Below are 23,572 nucleotides of genomic sequence, written 5' to 3' on the forward strand. Positions count from 1 at the left end.
TTAGTCACTAAGTACTGTGCCAGGTCCCAGAGATAATTTTTAGAAGATCATTTACTTGAAGGAGTTACAGAGAGGGAGAGGTCAAGAGAGGTCTTCCCTTTCTTTGTGGTTCACTTCCCAAATGGCCAAGATAGGCTAGGACTATCCAAAGGCAGAAGATTCTTCCAGATCTCCCACAAGGGTGCAGGGACACAAGGACCTGGGCCGTCTTCCCCTGCTTTCCAAGGAGCATTAGTATGGAGCTGGACTGGAAGTGGAGGAGCTGGTAACTGTTGCCCACGTTGCATGCTGGCACCACAGGCGGCAGATTTACTCAGCAAGCCATAGTGCTGGTAGTTTTCGAAAGTCTGTATGTCTGATCTAATTGACCTAAAAGTTCTTTACCAAAATATTTGAACTGGTGAATGTTCAGGTGCAAGTCCAGGGCCTGACCCAAATCCAAGGTGACTCTCTCAGGCTAGACTCCTTGATGGAAAGTCAGCCTTAGCTGCTCAGATACCATCCTGGAGAGACCAAGGGCTCGTTTTCAGTGTCTGTCCCCAGTTTGTTCCACTGGCCTCCTAGAATCCCTTTCTTCAAGGTTCAGGACCCCAACTCCAGGACAGCTCTCCAAGCCCAGTGGAGGCTGTTGCAGAGTGCAGCTCATCCCGGCCTGAGAGGACTGAGAGGACTCAGTTACTTCACTGCCCCCACAGGGAGCCTACTGCTGCTCTTGGTCCTCTCAGTGCTGGAGAACGGGGCTCTGATGAAAGAGTCGTTGTGATGATGTGTGTACAGTACACCACGGAAGAGGGTTTACCAGTCTAGCCAAAATCCTTTCCCACCTGTACAAGCACAGTCATGTCTAAGGCCAAGATTATGTGCAAGCAAGGATCTACCTACAGTGTATATACTTGAGAAAAATGTTCGACAAGTCTGATTATCTGAAAAGCTGTATTCTACAGTATAGCATAACTTTGGTTAGGGTATTCATACTGAATCAACAGATTTAAAAAAAGAAAAACCAATGCATCTATTTTGTTGAGAAGCAGAGTTACAGAGAAAAGAAAGGGAGAGGTACTGAGAAGAGAGATCTTTGATCTGTTGGTTTGGTTCTAACAGCCAGACCAAAGCCAGGAGACAGGAACTTCTTCAAGGTCTCCTGCCTGGGTGGCAGAGGGCCAAGCATTTGGACCGTCTCCCACTGCCTTCCCAGGCTGTTCGCAGAGAGCTGCATCAGAAGCCGAGCAGCTGGGACTCAAGGCAGAGGGCCCGTAGGGTTGCTTACGTAAGCTGCTGTGCTATAATACTGGCCTCCAAAATCAGCACAATTTGAATTCTTCTGTTTTAATGTGTAGTTGTTGGAAGAGAAAAATGAAAGAATCAGTTCAATTAAAAACTCAAACAGTGGCTGGACTTTGTGTTGGGAAAATATCAACACTTTTGTTGGATTCCTAAAGGAAGCTTGATAATTCTGCAGGCCTGGTAGTGCATTTACGGCCACGTTGCCCTGCACATTGTCTTTTTCTATGTTGTTTCTTAGCCCTTGGAGTGATTAGGAGTTTGTTGGACACCACTGCCTTCTCTCTTCCCCTAAAACTGGACAGGTACAGGGACAAGAGGAGGTTTCTGGCTGCTGTGTCCACCTGGTGTTTCCTTTTCTTGGTGGTAACAGCCATGGCTGCCCCACGAACTGATAAGCATTCTTCATGGGAAGTAGACTGCATCAAAATCTGGTATTTTGATTACCACACTGGCAAAAAAGTATCTGAAAGTGAGCCAGCATTCCTCATAAGGACAGGCCTCAGCAAGGACAAAGCTGAGGCAGAGACTCCGTTTAGGATTCCCAAGGGGTGGCAGGGCGCCAGGTACTTGAACTGTCGCTGCTGTGCCAGGGTGTTGTTAGCAGGAAGCTGTAGTCTGCAGTGGAGGCACTCTGATACCAGATGTGGGCATCCCACGTGTTATGTTAGCCACTGTGCCACACTTGTGCTCCTTCACGCCTTCCTCCTGGTGTCCAGTGCTGTTGTTCTGGTAACTTTCTTCTGGTCTCTCACAGTCACTTCCCTTTCTTGCTCCCCATCCTTCCTGGAAGACTGTCCTTTCTGGCCTGCTCTCCTTGCGTCTGCCCAGTGCTCTTGAGTATTTGTTTGTAGTGCCTGTTGGTGTTGGTGTTCAGGAGAGCTCTGTCCCTACTGTGCCCTGTCATCCTGTGCCAGCTCTGGAACCAAAACTAGCTCTCCTCTTTGGCTATCTTAACAAGCTCTTCCGGATGTGAACAGCTGGCCATTGAAGTAGATCTTACAGCAGAGTTAAGTGGCAGCTTTCTAGAGATGTTCAACACAAGTTATAGGCCAGATTCTGACATGTGTGATTTCGTCACTGTGGATTCTTTTATTGTTTTTTTTAAAAGACTTATTTATTTTTATTGGAAAGTCAGATATACAGAGAGGAGGAGAGAGAGAGAGAGAGAGAGAGAGAGAGAGAGAGAGATCTTCCATCTGTTGATTTCACTCTGCAAGTGGCCACAACAGTCGGTGCTGAGCTGGCCCAAGGCCAGAACCCTAGAGCCTCTTCTGGCTCTCCCATGAGGGTGCAGGGTCCTAAGACATTGGGCCGTCCTCGGCTGCTTTCCCAGGTTACAAGCTGGATGGGGAGCTGGGCCACCAGGATTAAAACCAGCGCCCATGTGGGATTCTGGGACTTGCAAGGCAAGGGCTTTAGCCACCAGGCTAGTGTGCCGGGTCCTCTTTGATTGCTTTTTAATTTTAGTGGAATTTATAATGTGCAATCTACTGAATCCTTTATCATTGAGGATTACTTAACAATTAGTGATCTGTCTTTACTGGGCTTATTCAATTCAAAAGCTCCACTTGAGAGGCAGGTCTTTGACCTGCCTTGGGTGCCTGCATTCCATATCAGAATGCCTTCCTGGTTTGAATCTTGGCTTTCCTCTTGCAGTCGAACTTCCTGGTAATGCATAGGCTGGGAGGCAACAGAGGATGGCTCAAGTCCTTGGGTCCCTGCCACCCAGTTGGGAGAACCAGATGGAGTTCAGGCGCTGATCTTCAGCCTGGGCCAGGTTTGGCTGTTGTTGGCATTTGGGGAGTGAATAGTGGATGGCAGATTCTCTCTGCCTTTCAAAAACACAGCAAAAACAAACAGAAAAACAAAACAAAACAAAAACCACCCAAAAAACAAAGAGCAAAAAACAAACAAAAAAGCCCTAGCAGCAAATACAGTACAAAGCATGCATCCCATATCATTTTGATTCAGTTCCTGCCACCCACTTAGGAAACTTGGATTGGGTTCCTGGTACCTGGCTTCCACCCAAGCCGTTGTGGGTATTTAGGGGAACAAAAAGGCAAGCTAGATCTATTTCTGTGTGTGTCTTTCAAAATGGAAAAGAAGAATGCAAAAAACCCTGTGCCAGCTGGAAGTGCTTTTTGAATATTGTGGTTTAACAGATAATTAAAATATTGACTCTGGAACTTGTCTTTGTGGCACAGCACGTAAAGCTGCCACCTGCAATGCCAGCATCCCTTATGGGAACCAGTTCGTGTTCCAGCTGCTCTGCTTCCACTGCAGCTCTCTGCTAATGGCTTGGGAAAAGCATCAGAGGATGGCCCAAGTGCTTGAACCACTGCCAGCCATGTGGGAGACCTGGAAGAAGATTCTGGCTCCTGGCTCCAGCCTGGTCCTGCTCCAATGACTGCAGTCATCTGGGAAGTGAACCAACAGATGAAAGCTCACTCTCTCTCTCTCTCTCCCTCCTGCACCCCCAGGGGTGTGTGTGTGTGTGTGTGTGTGTGTGTGTGTGTGATGCTAACTAAATATGTTGACTCTGGATTTCAGGATTCCTATCCAGTAAGCTGAGGTTGGTACCAGAGGCATTGAAAATGTTGTGTTTATTTCCTCGAACTTGTGGCATCCTAGGTCACAGGTGATGCTGGAGCATCTGCTGGAGGCTTTGTGGGAACCAGGAATCAGGAGCTCCATCCAGATCTCCCTCATTAATGACAGGGGCCAAGCACATGGACCATCTTCTGTTACCTCCCAGGCATGCTGGCAGAGACTGGCTGGAATGGGAGCTGGCACACTAACGGGAGATTCCCATGTCATCACAGGTGGTGGCTGACCCCGTGAGCCACAGTTCTGGCCCCTCAAGTTATTTGTCTTTGAAATGTTGGGTGACGAAGCTAAGACCACTGAAGGTGACCAGAGAGCCTGCAGGTAGTACCTGTGCAAGACCATGTCCTCCTTCGGGACAGTGACGTCAGGAGGCCGAGCAGGAAGTGGAATGAGGATGGAGGCCGTTTGCATTATTTAATGTAATTGTCATGAACAACTGGTCAGCCACTTAACAATTCTTTTTTTTTTTTAAAGGTTTATTTATTTTTATTTGAAAGGCAGATTTACAGAAAGAAAGAGATACAGAAAGATCTTCTATCCATTGGTTCACTCCCCAAGTGGCCACAATGGCCGGAGCTGAGCAATCTGAAGCCAGGATCTTCTTGTTGGTCTCCCACGCAGGTGCAGGGTCCCAGGCTTTGGGCCATCCTCCCCTGCCTGCCCAGGCCAAAGCAGGAAACTGGATGGGAAGTGGGTCTGCCGGGACACAAACCAGCACCCACATGGGATCCCAGTGCATGCAGGGAGAGTGGCTGCTGAGCCGTTGCACCCGCCCTCCCCTTACCAACCCTTCTCCTCAAAAAAAATCTTGCACATGAGAAATTTGGGGTAGTGAGAGTCTGAGTGATTGGATTCGCCTTTTCTCCTGCTCACTGCAGTAACTTACAGACCCATCAAAGATTCCCCAGAGGAGCTGGAGGCAGCTTTGCAAGCCAACAATGTGCAGAATCCCCTAAAAGCTCCCCAGATCTCTGATTTCTCTGTAATCCATGCTGGAGAGATGACTGCACTACAGTGCTGGCTGCTTCTAGGTGAAGTGGAGGCTGATTCTCCACTCTTCGAGGAGCTGCCAGGCTGGTCTTCAGAGTGGCTGCACCGTTCTGCATAGGCCAGCAGTACACTAGGGCCCACATTCCTCCATAGCCTTCCTAATGGCTGTGATGCAAAATGCCATTGTGGTTTTATCTCATTTGTATTTTTCTGATGACTAATGATGCTCAGTCCCTTATAATGACTTTTTTTGAAAAATGAGTTTGCTGGTCATTTATGTATCTTTTTTGAAAAATATCTGTGCAGAACCTTGGCACACTTTAAATGGGGTTGGCTTTCCGTTATCAAATTGTGACGGTGCTTTATGTATCTGAGTGCTTCTTAGATACATGAAATGAAAATGTTTTCTTTCATTCCATGAGTTAGCTTCTGAATTTCTTGGTAGGCCCTTTGTAACACAAAAACTTTTATGTTAGTAAAATCTAGTTTATCTCTGTGTGTGTTATGTGTCTTTGCGCATGCTATCTGCATGTGCATTTGTTGAAAACGGCTCCATTGCATGGGGTTGGCGCCCTGCTTGACAGAAGGGTTGATTTCTGGACTCTGTTCTGGCCCACGGATCTCTGTGTTTGGGCTCTGCCAGCATGCACAACTCCTGCTTTGTAGTAAATGTTAAAATTGCTAAGTATCAGACCTCCAGATGCACCCTGGTTTTTTTTTTTTAATTGTTTTAATTATTCAGGCTCTTGAGTTCTAACTGTAGATGGAAGCTCTGTTGCACTCTCTCTCGGTCACCTGGGGGAGCTCATCAGCGATTCCGCTTTCAGCTGATTACTGAGCATGGGCTATTCTTCTGTCATTTTGTATTTTCTTTAATTTTGTTCATCAATGTTTAATCTTTTTCAGAGTGTTAGTATTGCATTTTGGGGGGTTAAGTTTAGCCCCAAATATTTCATTTTGTAATGCAAGTGTAAATTTTTTTATTGTTTACCAAAAAAGTCAACTGTTTTTATATATTGACACTGTTGAATTTATGAGTTGTAGTAAATTTTAGTTTAGGTTTTATTAGGATTTTCTATATGTGGCATCTTTCTCTTTGTAAGCATAGCTTATATAAATATCTTGGCCTGAACTCCTTGAAGCATTTGGCAATCACTTGCTTTAAGGTCTTGATGTCAAGAGCTGCTGGAGCTCTGACTCCAAAGAGTGTCTTTGAAATACAGCATGCATTCGCTTCCCAGCCCTGAAAAGCCAAAAAGTCTCCCCGCAAGGCCAGGTCTCCTGTGTTGACCCGGGGCCATGCTGTGCCTGTCCAACCAGATAACATGTCTAATCTCTTAGATAGTTTGAAGACTCCAAAACTTAGGCACGTTCCAGAACCTGTTTCATGCTAATTAAAATCTACTGCTCTATCAAAGAAAAGGAATGAATAGAGACACCCTAAAATCTGCAAAATAGCTTAAATTGTAGCAGGGGCTCCCCATGCTTATAAACTCTTCAGATGTCTTACCCAAGGTGGTGTGTAATAACATACTTCCTTTTCAAATGAATGTAATCCAGGTTCAAGGATGTTAACTCACTATCAGGGTAGACAAGTGATAATTCTGTAATGGTCGACTAGAGGCTAAAGCTGTCAAAACCCACCTCTTCACACTACAGGACACTTGTACTTTGGGCTGAGACAAATGAGGGACCTGGGAGGTGCCAGTTTCGCTCTCTAAGCTCATTACTCGCTGATGGGAGATGCTACCAGTCTAATACTGACTCCGGTCTACAGTGAAGTTAGGCTGGCCACCCCAGAGGTTTTCCACTGCTCACAGGTCAACCCCCATGAAGTATAGCACCGAAGTTAGTGGAATTGAAATGCTTTGGTTATATCTACAAGGCTCCTATAGGTCAGCCAGCTGTGTGTTTGCGAGCTACTGACCAAGCAGGTACTACTAGCTGGTGGAGGCTGTGGTGGTGGACACTTAGCCTCAGCCTCTGCCGTTTTGGTCTTGTGTGTGTAGATGTGCACAAAGCTGGGAGGGACAGAGGGAGGAAAGGGAGAGAGAAGAAATCTTGGAATAAGTGTAGAAGCCCAACACTTCAGACGAAGGATCACGTTGGGTCGTTCCTGCGCTGCTGCTTGCTATATTCTCTGGCTCTACCGTGTGGGTACTGGAAGCTCATTACATGTGACCGCGTCCAGCTCACTTAGCACATCTATGTGTGCGTGTGTACCATTTTGACCCCCAGAGCAAGGAAATGTGGAAATATTTACAAATGTTGAACTTTCACAGTAAAAACAAACAAACAAACCAGGGAGATCTGCTCCAATCATGGGCAGGAGGATTCCTGATGAGTTTACCGAAGCTGATTTTTCAGACCAAACAGTTCAGGATGCTAGGGTTGGGAGCACAAATGAACAGAGGATACATAAACATTTATCACAGCACCCAGCATATAGTCAGCCTTTGAGAACGCTGGTGAACTCTCGGCTTTGACCAGGCCAAGTGCAGCCCTGGGCAGTTTTCCCAGTTGTGCAAGAATTGCTCTAGGAGGGCTCGGCAGCGTGGCCTAGTGGCTAAGGTCCTCGCCTTGATCCCATATGGCTGCTGGTTCTGATCCCGGCAGCTCCACTTCCTCTCTGTCTCTCCTCCTCTCAGTATATCTGACTTTGTAATGAAAATAAAATAAATAAATCTTAAAAAAAAAAGAATTGCTCTAGGAGAGAAAGATCATCTCCTGGCTTAACCCTGAAGTCAGGTTCTGGAAGAGTTTTGCTGAATGACTCCTGCATGGACAACCTGGCTTAAACACTGTTGCTCAGCGTTTTGATGCATTTTCCTCATTGGCTGTTTCAGTCTGCGTCATTTTTGAGTTTGCCAAGAAGTGGCTTTTCCATTTAGCCATCAGAAGTGTGGAGAAAGAACGAGCCTGGCCCACTCTCCAGGGACTCCTCCCTGGAGAGTTCTCATGGCGCTCAAGCTCACGCTCAGGTGAGGTTATTGTTTGGACGGTCTCCAGGCAGCCTGGTCTCCCCATCAGTATTTTCCTGGCTGTTTTGGAACATCCCTTGAAAGTTGAAACAACAGGACTAACTCAAGGCCACAAGAATTTAACTGGGCTTTTAAAGGAAATGTGGCTTGAGATCCTACGTATTTTCCGTGTGAATGTGTAGATGATTTCATGTGTGAAATCCTGTTGTATTTTATATACACACTCACATGAGGGTATGGATATATGCGTTCATGAAGTCTTACTTAGAACAACTAAAGTAACTTGACTGTTTATCCTAAGCCTTATTTCATGTCTATAAAAGGTATTTTGACTGTTGCTTGATGTTTTATTTACTCTCTAGTTAGACATTTACAACCATATTCCAAATGTGCGGTGGCTGCAAACTGCATCGTGTGATGTCACAGCAACTGCTCTGACGAAGTGTTTCTCCAGTTTCACAGTAGACTTCCTGTTACACCAGCAAAGGCATGTGTGGGTGCCAGAGGCACACTTAGAATGCCTGTGATAAGTGTAAAAATTCATACAATTGTTCTGGTCTTGGACATGAAACACACCTTCCCTCTGTTAGTAACGTAGGCATTTCCCCTCAGACGAGGCTGTGCGTCACTCAAAATGGCAAGAACGCCTATTACTCCCACCCAGGCAAAAGGGTGCCTTTGGGGTATTCTGGGGTCACAGCCTATAACAGGAGCCGACAGAGTCCTGGGAGAGGCAGGAGCTGTCAGGCACGTGCGTGGCTTGCTGTCCCCTGTTTCTCTTTGGATCTGTTGGTTGCTGATTTTGTCTTGTCTTTGGAGGTGAGACTGTCTCTTCATGTGTCCTCAAGTGAGCATCCACATATGTATTAAACCTGGCGTTGTGTTCCAGCGACTGACCCAGGCTTACTACCTGTCCAATTGAATTCTGTCAGCTGTAGTTCAGCTCACAAAGGGAGATGCCAAAACATTTGTGAAAGATGTATATCATGGAAAAACTGCAGCAGGCTCATTTTTGGTACCAAAATGAGCTGATTTTCAATGCTTTTTTTTTTTTTTTTACAGCCATTTGAAATATCTTGTATACTTTGACCTGCAAATAGTTTCTGACTATGGATTCAAAAACAGAGAGTGAAGCGGCATTGCATGTCGATTGCTTTTCACAGTGCAAAATTGGTCTCAGTTTTTAGCTTGAAGTCTGCACTGTTGTGGGGGATATGGGCTGGAATATCAAGCAGGTTGCCTGCTATTTTTATATGATGTGCCCTGATGTGTACTTTTTGTGAAGTGCTTTTAGTTTTTTAATCAATTCCTTCCATATATGGCTCTAATTTCTGCTTTAAATTTTTTTAAAAAATATTTATTTTTATCTGAAATGCAGAGTTACAGAGATAAAGAGAGAGAGAGACTTCATCTACTGGTTCACTTCTGAAATGGTTACTATGGCAGAAGCTGAGACAATCTGCCATCAGGTACCAGGAGTTCCTCCGGGCCTCCCATGCAGATGTAGGAGTCCAAACACCTGGGCCTTCCTCTGCTGCTTTCCCAGGCCCTAAGCAGGTAGAGGAATCAGAAGTGGAGTAGCCAGCACACGAACCAGCTCCCATATGGGGTGTCAGAACAACAGGCAGAAACTTAACCTATTGTGCCACAGTGGCAGCCCTAGTTTTAGGCTCTTTTGTAAAGAGGGGATTTACTCATTTATTTGAGAGAGAGACTTTTTCACTCGCTGATTCACTCCTCGACTGACTGTAACACCTGGGTCTGGGAACTCCATCCGGTCCTCCTACGTGGGTGGCAAAAGCTCAAGTGCTTGAGCCATGGAGGTGCCTTAGCCTGAGGCTGGGAGTGGAACAGCTAAGCCTGCTAGCAGCAGCCCTACAGGGGATGGAGACATTCCCCAGTTGTGGCTTAACTCCATGGCCAACAAGGCCCGCCCCCACAGCTCATCTTCAACTAAGCTCAGTGGGTTTCAGTTAAATTTCCTTTTTCTCCCTCATCGGAATCACATAAATCCCAAATGGTGATGCCTGTATTAGTATGCTTTTAAGATTTTTTCTACTTGCAACATTTGAAAAGTTCTCACATTTAAATGAAAATAGTGAAACGAATGGCCTTGGGATGGAGGACTGTAATAAAGGGAGTAAAGTCTGTATTATATGGGCAGTGAACAGATGACACGAAGTTTTATCCTCCAAACAAGGAGAGTGGTCATCGGTAGTTTTCTGTGAAGTCTGAGAACAAATTTGCACAGAAGAAGTTCCCTCTGTGGTTCTGGGTTAAGGATCCTCAAGAAATCCATGTTCCTTGCCAGCACTTCCTCAGACTAGCATCCTAGCCTCCTTTGGAGCTTCACCCCGGGAATCCAGGCGCCCTGCTGTCCGTTGTCCTTGCTAACCCATCTAGCTGGTCTTTGGAGAAGCTCTTGTGATCCAACCCAGAGCCCAAAACTTCTTGGAGAAGTGGAATTTGACTTGCTGTGATTTATTGATTAATAATGACTTCAGAGGATCATTTTGCCTCAAAGTAGAAATATCTCACAGAGCTGCAACATGAGGCAATGAGACAACTGATACCCAGCCGTGACGGCAAGTCCAACAAATGTGCTCCCTGGTCCACGCCTGACGCAGGTGCAGCCCTGAGGCCGGTGAGGCTGCTGGGGCCCATGGGCTCACCCTCCACCTTTCTGCCGCTGGCTTTGGAGCCATGCCTAGGTGGGGAGAGACACCTGCCGCTTGCTTTCAGCAGCACTCCAGTGCTCTGATGCTCGGTTTGCTTTATTTTATGTTCTATTTGGAAGCAAAGCATGAGAAGGAAACCTCCTTTCCTAGTAGGATTTTTAAATGCGATTTGCTTCACAAATACTACTGACAGCATACTAGTCCTTTTGAAATTTGCTAGGGAGGAAGAAGAGATTATTGTTCTCTTGAGAAATACATAGGATGAAGAAACTATGCATGGGCTTCAAAATGTCTCCACACCAAAATAATCCTCTCTTTTAATTCAATTTTCCACTGTTTTTTGAAGTATCCCTGTCATGGCTAGATCTGTTTGTCTTATCTATTTAAGATAAACATTTTCTCACTTTGATTGTTTCTGTCAGTCAAATAAAAGAAAACTTTCTTTCTGTTTTTTCAGGTGTTGTTACTGGGCTTTGGTCTTGTGTCCTTAGTCGTGATCTTAGATTTACAGTGAGAAAAACCCGGAAGTGCACCAGGGCCGTTTTTTCCCGGGCTCACAAGGCTACAGCACGCCCAGAGGAATGGTGCTATATTTGCTCAGCATTTGCTTGATGCGCCTGGTGTTAGTCAGGTGGCGATCCAGCCCAGAGAGTGTGTCATGCCGCCATGGTCGCATCTGTTATGGAGTCAGAGACTGGCCTCCGTAAGATTTTTTTGGAAAGGGAACCCCTAGCTGCTACACGGATGAGCTGTTCGTGTTTTAGCTTCCTCGTCATCTTGCTCTTTATTGTCCTGTCTGCTCTATTGGTCTTAGTATCCAATGATTCTGCCTCTGCTTTTCAGTCACTTGTGTTCATTTGTGAAAAGCATTGGTTGATTTGAGTTGGATGTAGTTCAGCAAATTGGTACACTCATTGCCTAAGTAAAATTGCAGTGTAACAAGCTCTGGAATTATAATATGTGATTGTAGCATATTACATGATAATAACTGTGTGCTCTACTAATGACTCCGCCTTACCATGTCCATCAGTCAGTAACCACAAAGTTCTCTTGATCCCGGACAGACCACCTGCTACCACTCAGGATAGCTTCACAAGAATTCAAACAACAAGCCCCGCCCCTCCCACCTTGCCCTGGACATATTCCAAAACATTCTGTCTGCCGGACAGAGCCTAAACTAAAGAAGACTTCCTCCCAAGGCACTGTGCCCCGAGGCTGCTTGCCTGGGAGCTGATTTTTGGCCCTGTGCTCCTGTCCAAGCCACAACCTGCATGACAACCATTACGATAGTGGAAGACTGTGCCAGGAACCAGGAACTAGAATCCCAACACCTTCTCATCTCCAAGTTCCAGGAAGTTTACTGGTTTTGTTGGTGGGCTTACTGGGAGTACGTCCATCTTGCTGTAGTATTACATAAGAAGGAAATTGAGAGAATTCCTAGTTGATTTAGGATAAAGTAAGACAGCCTTAGTGGTGTTTCTGTACAACTCCCTCTGTCCATCATGTGGTGTCAGTAAGTGCATTACATCGTTCATTAAAGAGAAAACCCCTTCCTGGATAGAAGTCCCACACAGCTCCTTGGAAAGCTTTGACTACTTTAGAGAATTTTTTGTGGCTTATTAAATGATAATTTCTACACCCTACGGAAATGCGTGTGGCCAAGTGAGAAACAACTGACGATTTGAAATCCGTGAACGTTTTTTCACACTTCACAGTTTCTGTGAAACTAACGAACCCCTCCCCTATATGCTTGGGTTTAAAAATTTTTGCACCAAGCAAAGCTTATCTTTTAAACTAATTTTACATGAACTGTGTGAAGTACGCTCATAGATACACATGTGTGTGTTCATGTCTATGCGCATGCATAGAAACAGGAAACTATCTGACGTGCTGTTCGTTATCTATTAATAATATCTCTTGTAAGGTTAACAGTCATTGTGTTTGTTACTTCCCAGTACCAGAAGCTGCTACCCTGCCAAGAAGTCAGTGCCACCTGCTCCTCCTCCACCCCCCTCCCATCATGCTTATCAACAGGAAAGAACCGAGTCGGAACACTCAGCGTGGTTTTTCTGCTTTTCTCATTCCAGGTGATGTATTGCACATCACTGCTCCCCAGAAGTTCACCTTTGAAGAGGCAGAAGAAGAGTGTAGGCAGCAGTACGACAGGCTGGCGACAGTGGGGGAGCTACAGGCGGCCTGGAGGAATGGGTTTGACCAGTGCGATTATGGGTGGCTGTTGGATGCCAGCGTGCGCCACCCTGTGACTGTGGCCAGGGCCCAGTGTGGAGGTGGTCTGCTTGGGGTGAGAACCCTGTATCGTTTTGAGAACCAGACAGGCTTCCCTCCCCCCGATAGCAGATTTGATGCCTACTGCTTTAAACGTAAGTGTTTAATACCTTTTTTAAAATTATAGACTTAAGTACTTGGAAGGCATGCATTGATGTGTAGCTAGTCATTGGAATGCAGTCCGCGTCTTGCAGTGTGCACACGAACTGGGGGCTTGCAAAAGCCAGTACACTCAGCAGCAACGCTGGGTGAAAAGAACAGGAAATTTGACAAATGAATTTTTAGAGAGCATAATGAAACAATCAGGTCAGAGTTGTAACTGCCCTGTTGTACCCAGAATCATGGCACATGTTACTGAGTGATTCTTTTTAATTACCTTGTTGTCCTTGGATGTTGCTTTGTTGTTGGTGTTATAATACTGGAGGTGACCATGGCTGACTCCAACCCTTGAATTCTGTTTTGCCTTTAATCTCACTTTGTCTTTGAAATTGGAGACCAATCAAATGTCAATAATTGCAGGTGAGTACTTGGAGCTGACCCTGATAATCATAATGGTCTTTTTTATATAACAAGTAGCAATGCTATTGATAAAAATATCCTCATATCCTGCTGTATTTCAACCTGTGAAAATGTGTGCCTCCTTGTGAGTAGCTCAGTATTGAAGTAACTGAAATACAGTTGCAGCATAGATGAGCTGTTTTCAATTATGCTTGATAATGAATATTAGTTTTACAGGAGATTTCCAAATGTTTATAATGTAAGTATTTTGATTTTCAGGTATCTTTATTATAGTAACATTTAGCATGTAACATGATATCATAAAATCCTTAAACACGCCATTACACTTGAGTCTCTTTGTAAGGTTTGTAGTAGAGTCTACAATGTGCTGGCTAAGTCCTCATCCCCCAGCATTGTGGGGGACCCTGCCTGTGTCCAAGATAGCGTTATGTCATTTTGAAAAGCAGCAAATGTTTCCAATGTATCTTGTTCTAGTAGCACCTAGTTAACACCTAGTTGAGAGGAGTAAAAAGCACCCTTGTTTATTAAGTAATTGGTTTCTGAAATGAAATCTGTGGGCATTTGTCATCAGAGAAGGACACAGTGCAGTCAGCATTACAGTGAGTGGTAGTGGACCAGGAAGGTTGGAGTTCCCGCCCTTCTGTCTCTTGCAGCTCATGGGCCTTGGCTATGAGACCATGGACTCAGCTCTGCGTGTCAAAGCCACAGGCTGTGTTGTCAGTTGAGTCAAGCTGGCTGAGCTCCGAGTGTGCTGATTTTTGTTCTCAGACTTTGAAACACTACACAGAATCTTTCTTGGTCATGTTCAGGAAAAGGAGCAGCAACAGTAACAAAGGTCTGAGCCAAGAGTAGGCAGACACATGTTCCTTTAAACCAGGTTCTCACAGCACTGACTTTAAAATTCAGGCTGAAAGCTCAGTTTTATGTTTAATGGCAGATAAGATCCAATGACGGTTTTGGACTGACCTGGGGCAGGGATGAAGGGTAAGATCAGAGAAATAATAACCTCACTATGTTAGGGATTAAATTTTCTTGTGTTTGTTTTAAAAGTGGCACCCAAAAACTTTTAAACAGTGATTTTTTTCTTTGTGAATGTAAAATAGAAACCAAGTCAATCTTTAGTCTCTGAGAGTGTTATTTAGAAATTTCAACCTAATGTGTTTGCTTATTTAAAAGCACTTACACAAATGCATGAAACAATGACATACTTAGATTCAAACAGAATAAGGTCCTACTAATAATTTACCTAAAATGCAAAAAGATTTGAAGATTTAGGCACACATTTTTCTCTCTAATTCATTTAAATATATATAATTTGGAAATCTAATGCACTGATATTTGGGGTTTTTTTCCCCATTAAAACTTGAGTCTAGATTCCTGATCATTTCTTTTCTACCTAAGCCTCCACCATACTGAGAATTCACTCAGCAAATAAATGTTAAGAAACTTTAGACCAGGGCCTGTGTGGTGTAGTGGCTTAAGCTGCTGCTAGCATCCCATATCAGGACCATTTGTGGTCCAGCTTTCTTCCAATGTGCCTGAGAAAACAGCAAAAGATAATCCAAGTACTTGGGCCCTGGCTACACAATGTGGGAGACCAGGGTGGAGTTCCTGGAGCTTCAGCCAGGCCCAGATCCTGCTGTTGAAGCCATTGGGGAGTGAACCAGTAGGTGGAAGATTTCCCTTCATCTGTCTTTCCCTTTCTGGCTTCTCTCTCAGTTTCAGATAAACAAATCTTTTTTAAAAAAAGAAAGTTTAGGCAATAACTTAATTTTCTAAACTGCCTGATGCTAACAGCTTCCCCGTTTTTAGTTCACTTGACAGGGATCTTCTTAGTATATATTTCTAAAGGAAAGATTTACAAAATATTCTCCAAATGAGTTGGCTGGTGTCCACCTTCCCCACATAGTCAGGTAGTGACTAACTTTTGGAGGGTGTCCTTTTTAAGATTGTGGTCTAAGTTAACTCCCAAAAGGATCTCAGAGGTGCACAGCTGGCTGTCTGAGTAGAGGAATTTGAGACAGTAACCATATTTTTCTTGTTTACCAAATATAGAAAGTGGTTTTTATAGTCACTTGGTGAATGAACAATGCCAGGCCTTACTTTATTAAAATTCCCTTTCCTTATAAAGTTACAGAAGAGAACAAATGCCTGGTAAGAAAGACGGTTGGCATCTTGTCAAATGGACTGAAAGATAGAAGGATATAGCCTTTCCTTATGTGTTTTCCCTTGGTGATTAAATCATTCCCCTTTTAATACTTCTTTACCTCACTAAGCAAGATCTGTGGCTCCTGGAGAGTTATTCCACACTTTGAAAGATCATCCCGTACATCCCAGACTGACATGACTCCGTAAGTCCAACATTGCATCAGAGTTGGAGCCCACTTTTCCTCCTTGGGTTGGAGGCTAACATGACATGACTCCCTAAGTCCAACATTGCATCAGAGTTGGAGCCCACTTTTCCTGCTTGGGTTGAAGGCTAACATGACATGACTCCCCAAGTCCAACATTGCATCAGAGTTGGAACCCACTTTTCCTGCTTGGGTTGAAGGCTAACATGACATGACTCCCCAAGTCCAACATTGTATCAGAGTTGGAACCCACTTTTCCTGCTTGGGTTGGAGGCTAACATGACATGACTCCTCAAGTCCAACATTGCATCAGAGTTGGAGCCCACTTTCCTGCTTGGGTTGGAGGCTAACATCTGAAAGATGGACGTTTGTGTTGTTGAGTACAAGTGTGTAGTAGTCCCTTCCATGCTTGCTCAACGGAAACAGTTACCTTGTTTTTGTAATTTCAGCCTCCTCTATGTGACCCCACTTTGAACATTCGCTGTTTTCCCATGCCTTGCTTTGATTAAACTGGCAGCCAGCGGTAGTGGTGTGGAGAAGGTTAAATTACTTCCCATCACTTCCTCCGCTATCATGTGTATCTGTTCGTTTTTAAATCGGCCTGACCTCTCAAGCTATAGTCAGTCCGTTATCTTTTCTGTGTCCTGGATCACACACCGGCCTTAATTGTGTGCCAGTCATTGATGTGTCCAAGATGCTTCCTGCTGGCTGAAGTTGAATCTGTTAACATTCAGTCACTCATAAAACTTTTAAAAGTTGAAATTCAAATTCAATTCCCACAACTGTGAACCCAGAATCAGCTGCTTAGATATCTGCCCCACTTGCAACTTCTTCCCCCATGGATACTTATTTTTATATGTCGCACTGAACGCAGGAGAAGCAGTTTAAACTGGTCCTTCCTTTAAAATGTGGACAGCATGGATTTGAGCCAAATCCACTGTCAGGCTGCTAATAGGAGTTTTATGTTATTAGGAAGAGTGCCTCGTGTCCTCCAGCAGCAGCACAGGGAAGAGAGTTGATGGGACATAAAATGCCATGCGTCCGGTGATGGAAAGCATCTGCGTGGCGGGCAGCTGCAAAGTCTGGAAGGGCCCTTGTGGGAGAGCCGCAACACCGACTCGCCTTGGCTTCCTTGCTGTGGAGCTGAGGAATTGCTGGTGGTTTTCCAGGACTTCTCTGTGTGCTCCCACCTTCTGGAAGGATACTTTTAGAATGAGCTGGAGTTGTGCTTTTATTTCTATGATGGACCATTGCCATGGTGGTGCATATTCCTTAGCAATCTCTTGGTAGATATTTGTGCTTTTAAAAATTATTTCCTTTTTTGGAAAGGCTGCAACAAATGGCACAGATGATCAGATACATTGAGTTATGATGGAAATCAGCTGTTTGCGAAAAAGCTGCCCAAACCCAAAGGAAGTCTGAGGCTTGCCGTTCCAAGTAGCAGAATTAATTGACAAAATTATAAGCAGACCTTTTAAAAGAGCACTCTAAAATCACTGAGAACCCTTTCCCCTTCAAAGTCTCTCTCTCTCTCTCTCTCTCTCTCTCTCTCTCTCTCTCTTCCTCTCTCTCTCTCTCTCTCTCACACACACACACACCCCTCTTTGTCTTGTGAGGCAAACCTTTGGAGATATGTTGCTGTCCGTGCATTTAGGACAAGGAAGACCAAGAGTATACTGTACAGTCAAAAACGACAATGACATGTGTTTGTTCGTTTTTAAAAGACTGAGTCCATTTATAAATTGTTCTAAAAATATTTTACTGGCCTGACTGGAAGCTGGTAACAGAGAACTTGAGCTGGAACCTAGGAGGAACAGATTCTCAGGCCCTTGGTCCCTCAAGCAATCTCACCTCCCTCCAAGTTAATTCTGTGAACCATGGCGATGCTCGGAGCAAAGAAATCAAATTAGCCTTTTTGTTGTTATTAGCAATAATATAACTAAATTTTCTCTGATATGCAGTATGCTAAGGGTTTATATTATGTTTCCATGGGAACTTTCTCTATATGTCTTCTTTTTTTTTACTATTTTCCCCAAGAATGCAGTTAAAAAGAGAAATATGAAATTTGGCAGCTAAGTGAAGTAACGGTTATGGAATTTCAGAGGATAGAGAATTGAATTAAGAGAAAAAGAATGGTTGTGCACATTTGTGTCCATAAATTGTTCATGTCAATCAAAATAAACCAATGCTTCTTGCTAGAAATGCATGCAGAAGGAACTTCTCTTAAACGGGAGGAAAAATGTCCTTCAGTATGTCTTTCCAAGAATACAACTCTTTGTCTTTGTGTGTATATATATATATATATTGTATATCATATATCATATATCATATATCATATAGAAAGACAAATGGTGACAAGTTTTCAAGAATACTTACAGGTACACTAATACAAGTGACCACGACATTTGCATTGTAAAATCGATGCATCTGGGCTGCCTGGTGCAAGGTCTAGGGAATGCCAACTGCTAATTACAGCTTTAAGCAAGGGAAAAAAAGTGAGGAGCCACTTACCTCCTATTCCGATTTACAGCAAAGTTCCATCATTTGATCATTAAGTTTGCACACAGCATATGGAACTGAAAGATACCTAATTTTGTTTTTCAGGGCCTCCTGCTTTAGCATTAGATGCTACAGAACCTCACCTGAGAGCTAGCTTGGAGCCCTAGCGGGTGTAACAGGAAACTGATCATTAACCGTTTTCAAAAGCAGTTCCTTCAGATTCAGTGATGTCCAGTTTTTGATTGTATAAGATACTGATCTTTAAAATATATATATAAAATTCAGTCTTTCTGCAGTAGGCTGCTGGACTTTCCCTGTGTTGAGGAGGAATCTTGTTTACAACACTGGAACTTCAATAAACAATTTAAATCACTTTCAACAGGGCAGGCCATTCTGTGTCAATTTCAAGGCATTATAACAGAGCATTCGATGATGACAGGTTGCTTGAGGTGGCTGAGCCGGTTCTTTCTGATGCTCGGGGCTGCTCACAGGGATTTGTAATTACAGACCTAAAACACAGCATCTGGGTCCTGGGCTTCCTGTACATTCGTGTTCCATGCTAAAGTAAGCCTGGAAGCAAGACCTTTCGGAAGTCCATAGTGTATAGGGCATAGAGCTGAGTACATCCCATCTACTGTTAGGACCAAGTCTCCTCCCTGGAGTTGAAGTGGAAAGGAAGCTGGAGCCGGGTGGCCCACACCTAGAACTGAAGGAAGAGTAGTAGCAGGCTTCCGTTACCCCATTTTCACCAAAGTCTTCATGGACTGTGTCGTGGTTTATATGTAACCCGGACACGCTTGATGTGACTTTGGTGTTGTCTTCTGATCTGAGGCACTGCTTGTCCCCTGAGTGCAGCTTGAGAGGGAGGGAGTGTGTGGAGAGAGCTGTCAGCAGGGGAGCTTCCAGAACAACAGCAAGTTCTCCTACCTGGCTGCAGGGTGCTGCTGTGGCTTTAGACAGACTGTCATCTGTACCCACACTGTGCGTGTGTCATAGCCTTACCGTTCTAGACCACTGAGCAACTTGTGACTCCTGAGTATTCAATGATCAGTCTTTGGGTTAACTTAAACACAACTGTTAGAGTCCTCTCCATCACAACACACTTCCGAGTCACCCTGAAATAACCAGAAGCACTGAGCCAACACTGGACATACAAAATATTTTTTATTAGTGAATTGTCTAATCAACTCTTTGAAATTATTTTTCTAGCTAAACCGAATATATCAGAGGCCACAACCATCGAACTGAACCTCCTCCCAGAAACCACATCACCCACTTTATCCAAAGAACCACAAACAGCAGTTGAGAGAACCACACCAAGCATCCCTTTAGTCACCGAGTTACCTATCCTTACAACCAAATCCCCTCCTGTGGGAAAAATAGTCCCTTCTGAACAGAAATCCACAGCCCAACCTCAGGCAGTAACTGACAGATTAGCCACTGGGCCACCCACACTTGGTGGGGGTACCCAGGAGCCTTGGGAAACGGCTTCAGGTGCCCTGGGAAAGCCAGACATATCTGACATGGAAGAAGTGCTTCCGAGCACACATGCCATTACCTCGCACGCAACAGACTCAGGGGCTGCTGTGCTGGAGGACGCGCAGACCCAGGAATTAGTCACACGGATGGAGCAAATAGAAGTGGGTCCCTTGGTAACGTCTATGGGAAACCCAGAGCATGCGCCTGTCAAGGAATGGTCTGGAAGGGAAACACCTTTTGTATCTGCAAGATCGACCGTGGGATCCAGCATCGAAAAGAAAGCTGAGAGCATGCCTTCTGAACCAGTGACCACGAATCACCACGGGTTGACCTTGGGGCAAGACAGTGGGGAAGATGGAACACTTACGCTGAGGTCTGGTCAGAGCACCTTGGTCCTTAGCCAGGTACCTGAAGTCATTACAGTGTCAAAGACCTTGGAGGGCACCACCCCCACTCAGTACAAGGACTCAGTCTCAGCCCCTACCACTGTCGCACCTGTACCTAAGCCTGACAGTGATGAATCATCTGCAGATGAATGGGAAGAGAAGCAAACGAACAGCAAAGATGTCATTGGCCCGTATCTGTCTCCTCTACCTTTTCCATCACAGCCTCATACAGAAACAGAATTATTTCCTTACTCCAGTGATAAAACAACAGAGGGAATAGCCACAGGGGTCTATTCTCCTTCGCACACACAAGTGGCCCAAGGAAGAGAAAGAACAGAAACACTGAGTCCAGAGAAAACAGACGCTGGGATGCAAGAGATCACCGAAGAGCCACGGATGGGAAAATCAGAGGAAGACAGCTTCTCTGGAATGAAGCTCTCCACATCTTCCTCAGAGCAATTGCATGTCACGGGCTCCTTCGTGGAAATGACCACAGCATCAAGTGCAGAACCCACAGAAATGGGAGGCGTGGAGGAAGAGTTTACGAAACCTGGGATTGGATCGCAAGCTACGGCAAGGCGTGATGAGGTTTTCACCACAGGGCACATGACCGACAGTACTTTCCACGTGGAGGTAGTTACTGTGTCCAAATGGTCATGGCATGAAGAGAATGTGACATCAGAGCTGGTAGAGCCCACAGCACATGCTGGCTCCCCAGTCACGGGGGTAAGCAGAAAGGAAGAAGAAACGTCAAGTTTCATTGAAAATGGAGACAAAGTCACTCCTATGGAGGAACGTTCTCAAAAACCATCAGAAAAAGCTACTGGGGAGGATGTCACAGATCCTGGGGAATTCACAGTGCAGTTTCAGCCAACTGCAGCCACCAGTGTTATGGAGAAACCAACCTTCACAGGTGCTGCACCCACCAAAAGAGTCCCATCTGTCACAAGCACAGAGGGCCCACTCATTTCTGCAACTATGGAAGGAAGTGCTATGGGTGAAGGAGAAGAGGCGGACCTGCCTACGCCAGTGTCCGCTATCGTGCAGTTTGCGCACACTTCAGACGGGCAAGGATTGGCATTTGGTAAAATCACCCAACAGCCCACTCCTCATGCAGACACTTCCCATACTGTTCCTCTCTCTGTAATCCCTGAGTTAGTGTCTTCTGCGCCGTCAGAAGATGAAATTGCAGGTGAATCCTCTCAAGACAAAAGTGTCATTGATCAGACTCACCTTGAAACAGCCGCTTCTCCAGAAACAGTGAGAACAACGGAAATCACACAGGAGGCCACTCAGGAAGAATTCCCTGGCAAAGAACAGACAACAGGAAAACAAGTTCCTGCCCTCAGTTCTACAGCAGGTGCACCAATGTTGGCAACAAGTATCTGGGATGAACAAGAAGGTGATGGATCAGCATATACAATCCCTGGAGATAGGCTGGTGACCGCTTTGGGGAGGGTGCCAATTTTAGAAACAACTCCGGTTGTAAAAACCGAGCATGATGCATCCCACCCCCCGGAGGCCATCACTGAGCACAGGGCAAAAACAGATGAAGTGGTTACTCTGATACCAAGGATTGGACCCAAAGTATCTCTAAGTCCGGAACCTGAACAGAAGTACGAGACAGAAGGTAGTAGTGCAACAGGATTTGTATCACCTTTGAGTCCATTTAGCACCAGTGTTTCCCAATTTATAGAGGAAACCACTACTGGGAAAAGAGTTGAAACATCTCTAGATTATGCTGATCTAGGTTCAGGATTATTTGAAATGCCTAAAGCCACAGAGCTTCCAGGATTGTCAACCATTAAAGCCGTGATTCCAAGCAATACTACTGCCACGTTTGGGTCAGTAGATGGACTTCCCACAGCAGTGTTTGAGCCGTCTTCAGCACCCACTGAGAAACCTCTCATTGACAGAGGACCTGGGGAAGAGACAACCGGTGGCTTGGTGCTCATTGGAGAATCAACATCTCATGTTCTTCCCACTATCCCCGATGATATTGTAGCCAAGGACCCAGAAAGTGATATTGGTAGAGAGTATTTCACGACTTCCAGCACTCCTTTGGCCACACAGCCTCCAAGACCACCCACTGTGGAAAGCAAAGAGGCCTCCAGACCCCGGGCGCTCTCCACCCCACCACCCCCACCGGGGACAAAATTCCATCCTGACATAAATGTTTTTATTATTGAGGTCAGAGAAAACAAGACAGGTAAGTCTTTGCTTTCTCGCCACCCCGTTGGAGGCACTCAGCATTTTATCTTGAAAGTTACTTTGGGGGAGAAAAATGACCTACCAAATGCTGCCATTAAAAGATAACTGGAGTGTGAAAAATAAACTTGTAGTTTCATAAGTTTGTATAGGCATGGGACAAATATGTACACAATTTGGAGAATGTTAGATATGATTTTATGTTGAACGTCATAAGAGACCCTGCTTTGTCATCTAATATAACCCAATCATCGCTGTTACATCACTTCCAAACATGCAGAATTAAGCATTTTAATTTCAGTGTCTTTCCATACATTACTACTCAAGTGTAGCACTAGCCTGTGTTAACATTCCATTGGTCCTTAACTATTAACCCTTGGTACTTGCAATGTGGGGTCTTCAGACGGTTTTGTATAAAGCCCTAGGGTTGATAGGAAGACTTCTAAAGGTTTGCTTTGGCTTCTGTCTTCCAGGATTTTGTAGGTTTATTACAGGACTTCAGTGAGCCATGGGTGTGTTGGTTAACTGTAATTTTAATGCAAATTCCATATATTTTTAATCTGTTGTTTTAGAAGTTTCTTAACCGGGTTTAACCATTCAGAAGTCAAAAAGTCTAGCTCAGTTGTAGGCATTGCTATAATGTATTGCGTCATTATATAATTATAGAAGTGGCAGTGTTAGCATTATATTTGTGTCCTAAAAAAAAAGGCAGTAATGTTGTTTATGTTATGATTTAATTGCTTTACCTGGGAGAAATATTTACGATTCCCTCAACTGTGTGCAAATATTTTAGTTCTCTGGCAGAATTCTTAAAAGTTGTTTCTTTCCACTGAATAATACCTTCCATGTTCCTTATCAAACATGACTTATTTAGCCTGAAGGTGAGACCACACTATCCTTTGAATTTGGTAGGCTGAGCTGAAACTACGTAGCACATATGAACCAACCAATGCTTTATCTCCTTTTAGTTTTGAAGTTAAGATTATGGATTTTAGTGAGCTGTGGGACTTTAAACTTAACGTGAATAAACATTCACCTTTCCTTGTCCTAGCTCTGAGAAGCTGAACCCAGAGCCTATCTTCCCTATCAGAGGTTCTCACTCTCTGTTACTGTCAGAATCTCCCTCCACCCCCCAACATACCATGTTTCCAGAAAATACTAATATCCTCATTAGCATCCTTGGGACCGTGCCTGCTAGCAGAAAACAGGTAGCTGTTCGTCGGGTCAGCAGCTGGTACTATAGTTGTGCACTGTGTGGCTTCTTCACTCTCCAGAATTTTCTTGGTGTTCAGTCTTGTGCATGG

The 23,572-nt window shown here is 44.7% G+C and overlaps 1 protein-coding gene across 3 annotated transcripts in view; it reads left to right on the forward strand.

Moving 5' to 3' along the window:
* Window positions 1–23,572, forward strand: part of VCAN (versican) — a 95,157-nt gene that overhangs the window by 16,776 nt on the left and 54,809 nt on the right. For 2 of the 3 annotated variants that reach the window (XM_004586221.2, XM_004586223.2), the window contains exons 6-7: window positions 12,628–12,921; window positions 19,405–22,269. In XM_004586221.2, the coding sequence (XP_004586278.2) occupies window positions 12,628–12,921; window positions 19,405–22,269 (3,159 nt within the window). The remainder of the gene's footprint in view (window positions 1–12,627; window positions 12,922–19,404; window positions 22,270–23,572) is intronic. The other variant, XM_004586222.2, reaches the window with a different exon arrangement.

The sequence above is a fragment of the Ochotona princeps genome, chromosome 28 (genome assembly GCF_030435755.1).
Source record: "Ochotona princeps isolate mOchPri1 chromosome 28, mOchPri1.hap1, whole genome shotgun sequence".
NCBI lineage: Eukaryota > Metazoa > Chordata > Mammalia > Lagomorpha > Ochotonidae > Ochotona > Ochotona princeps.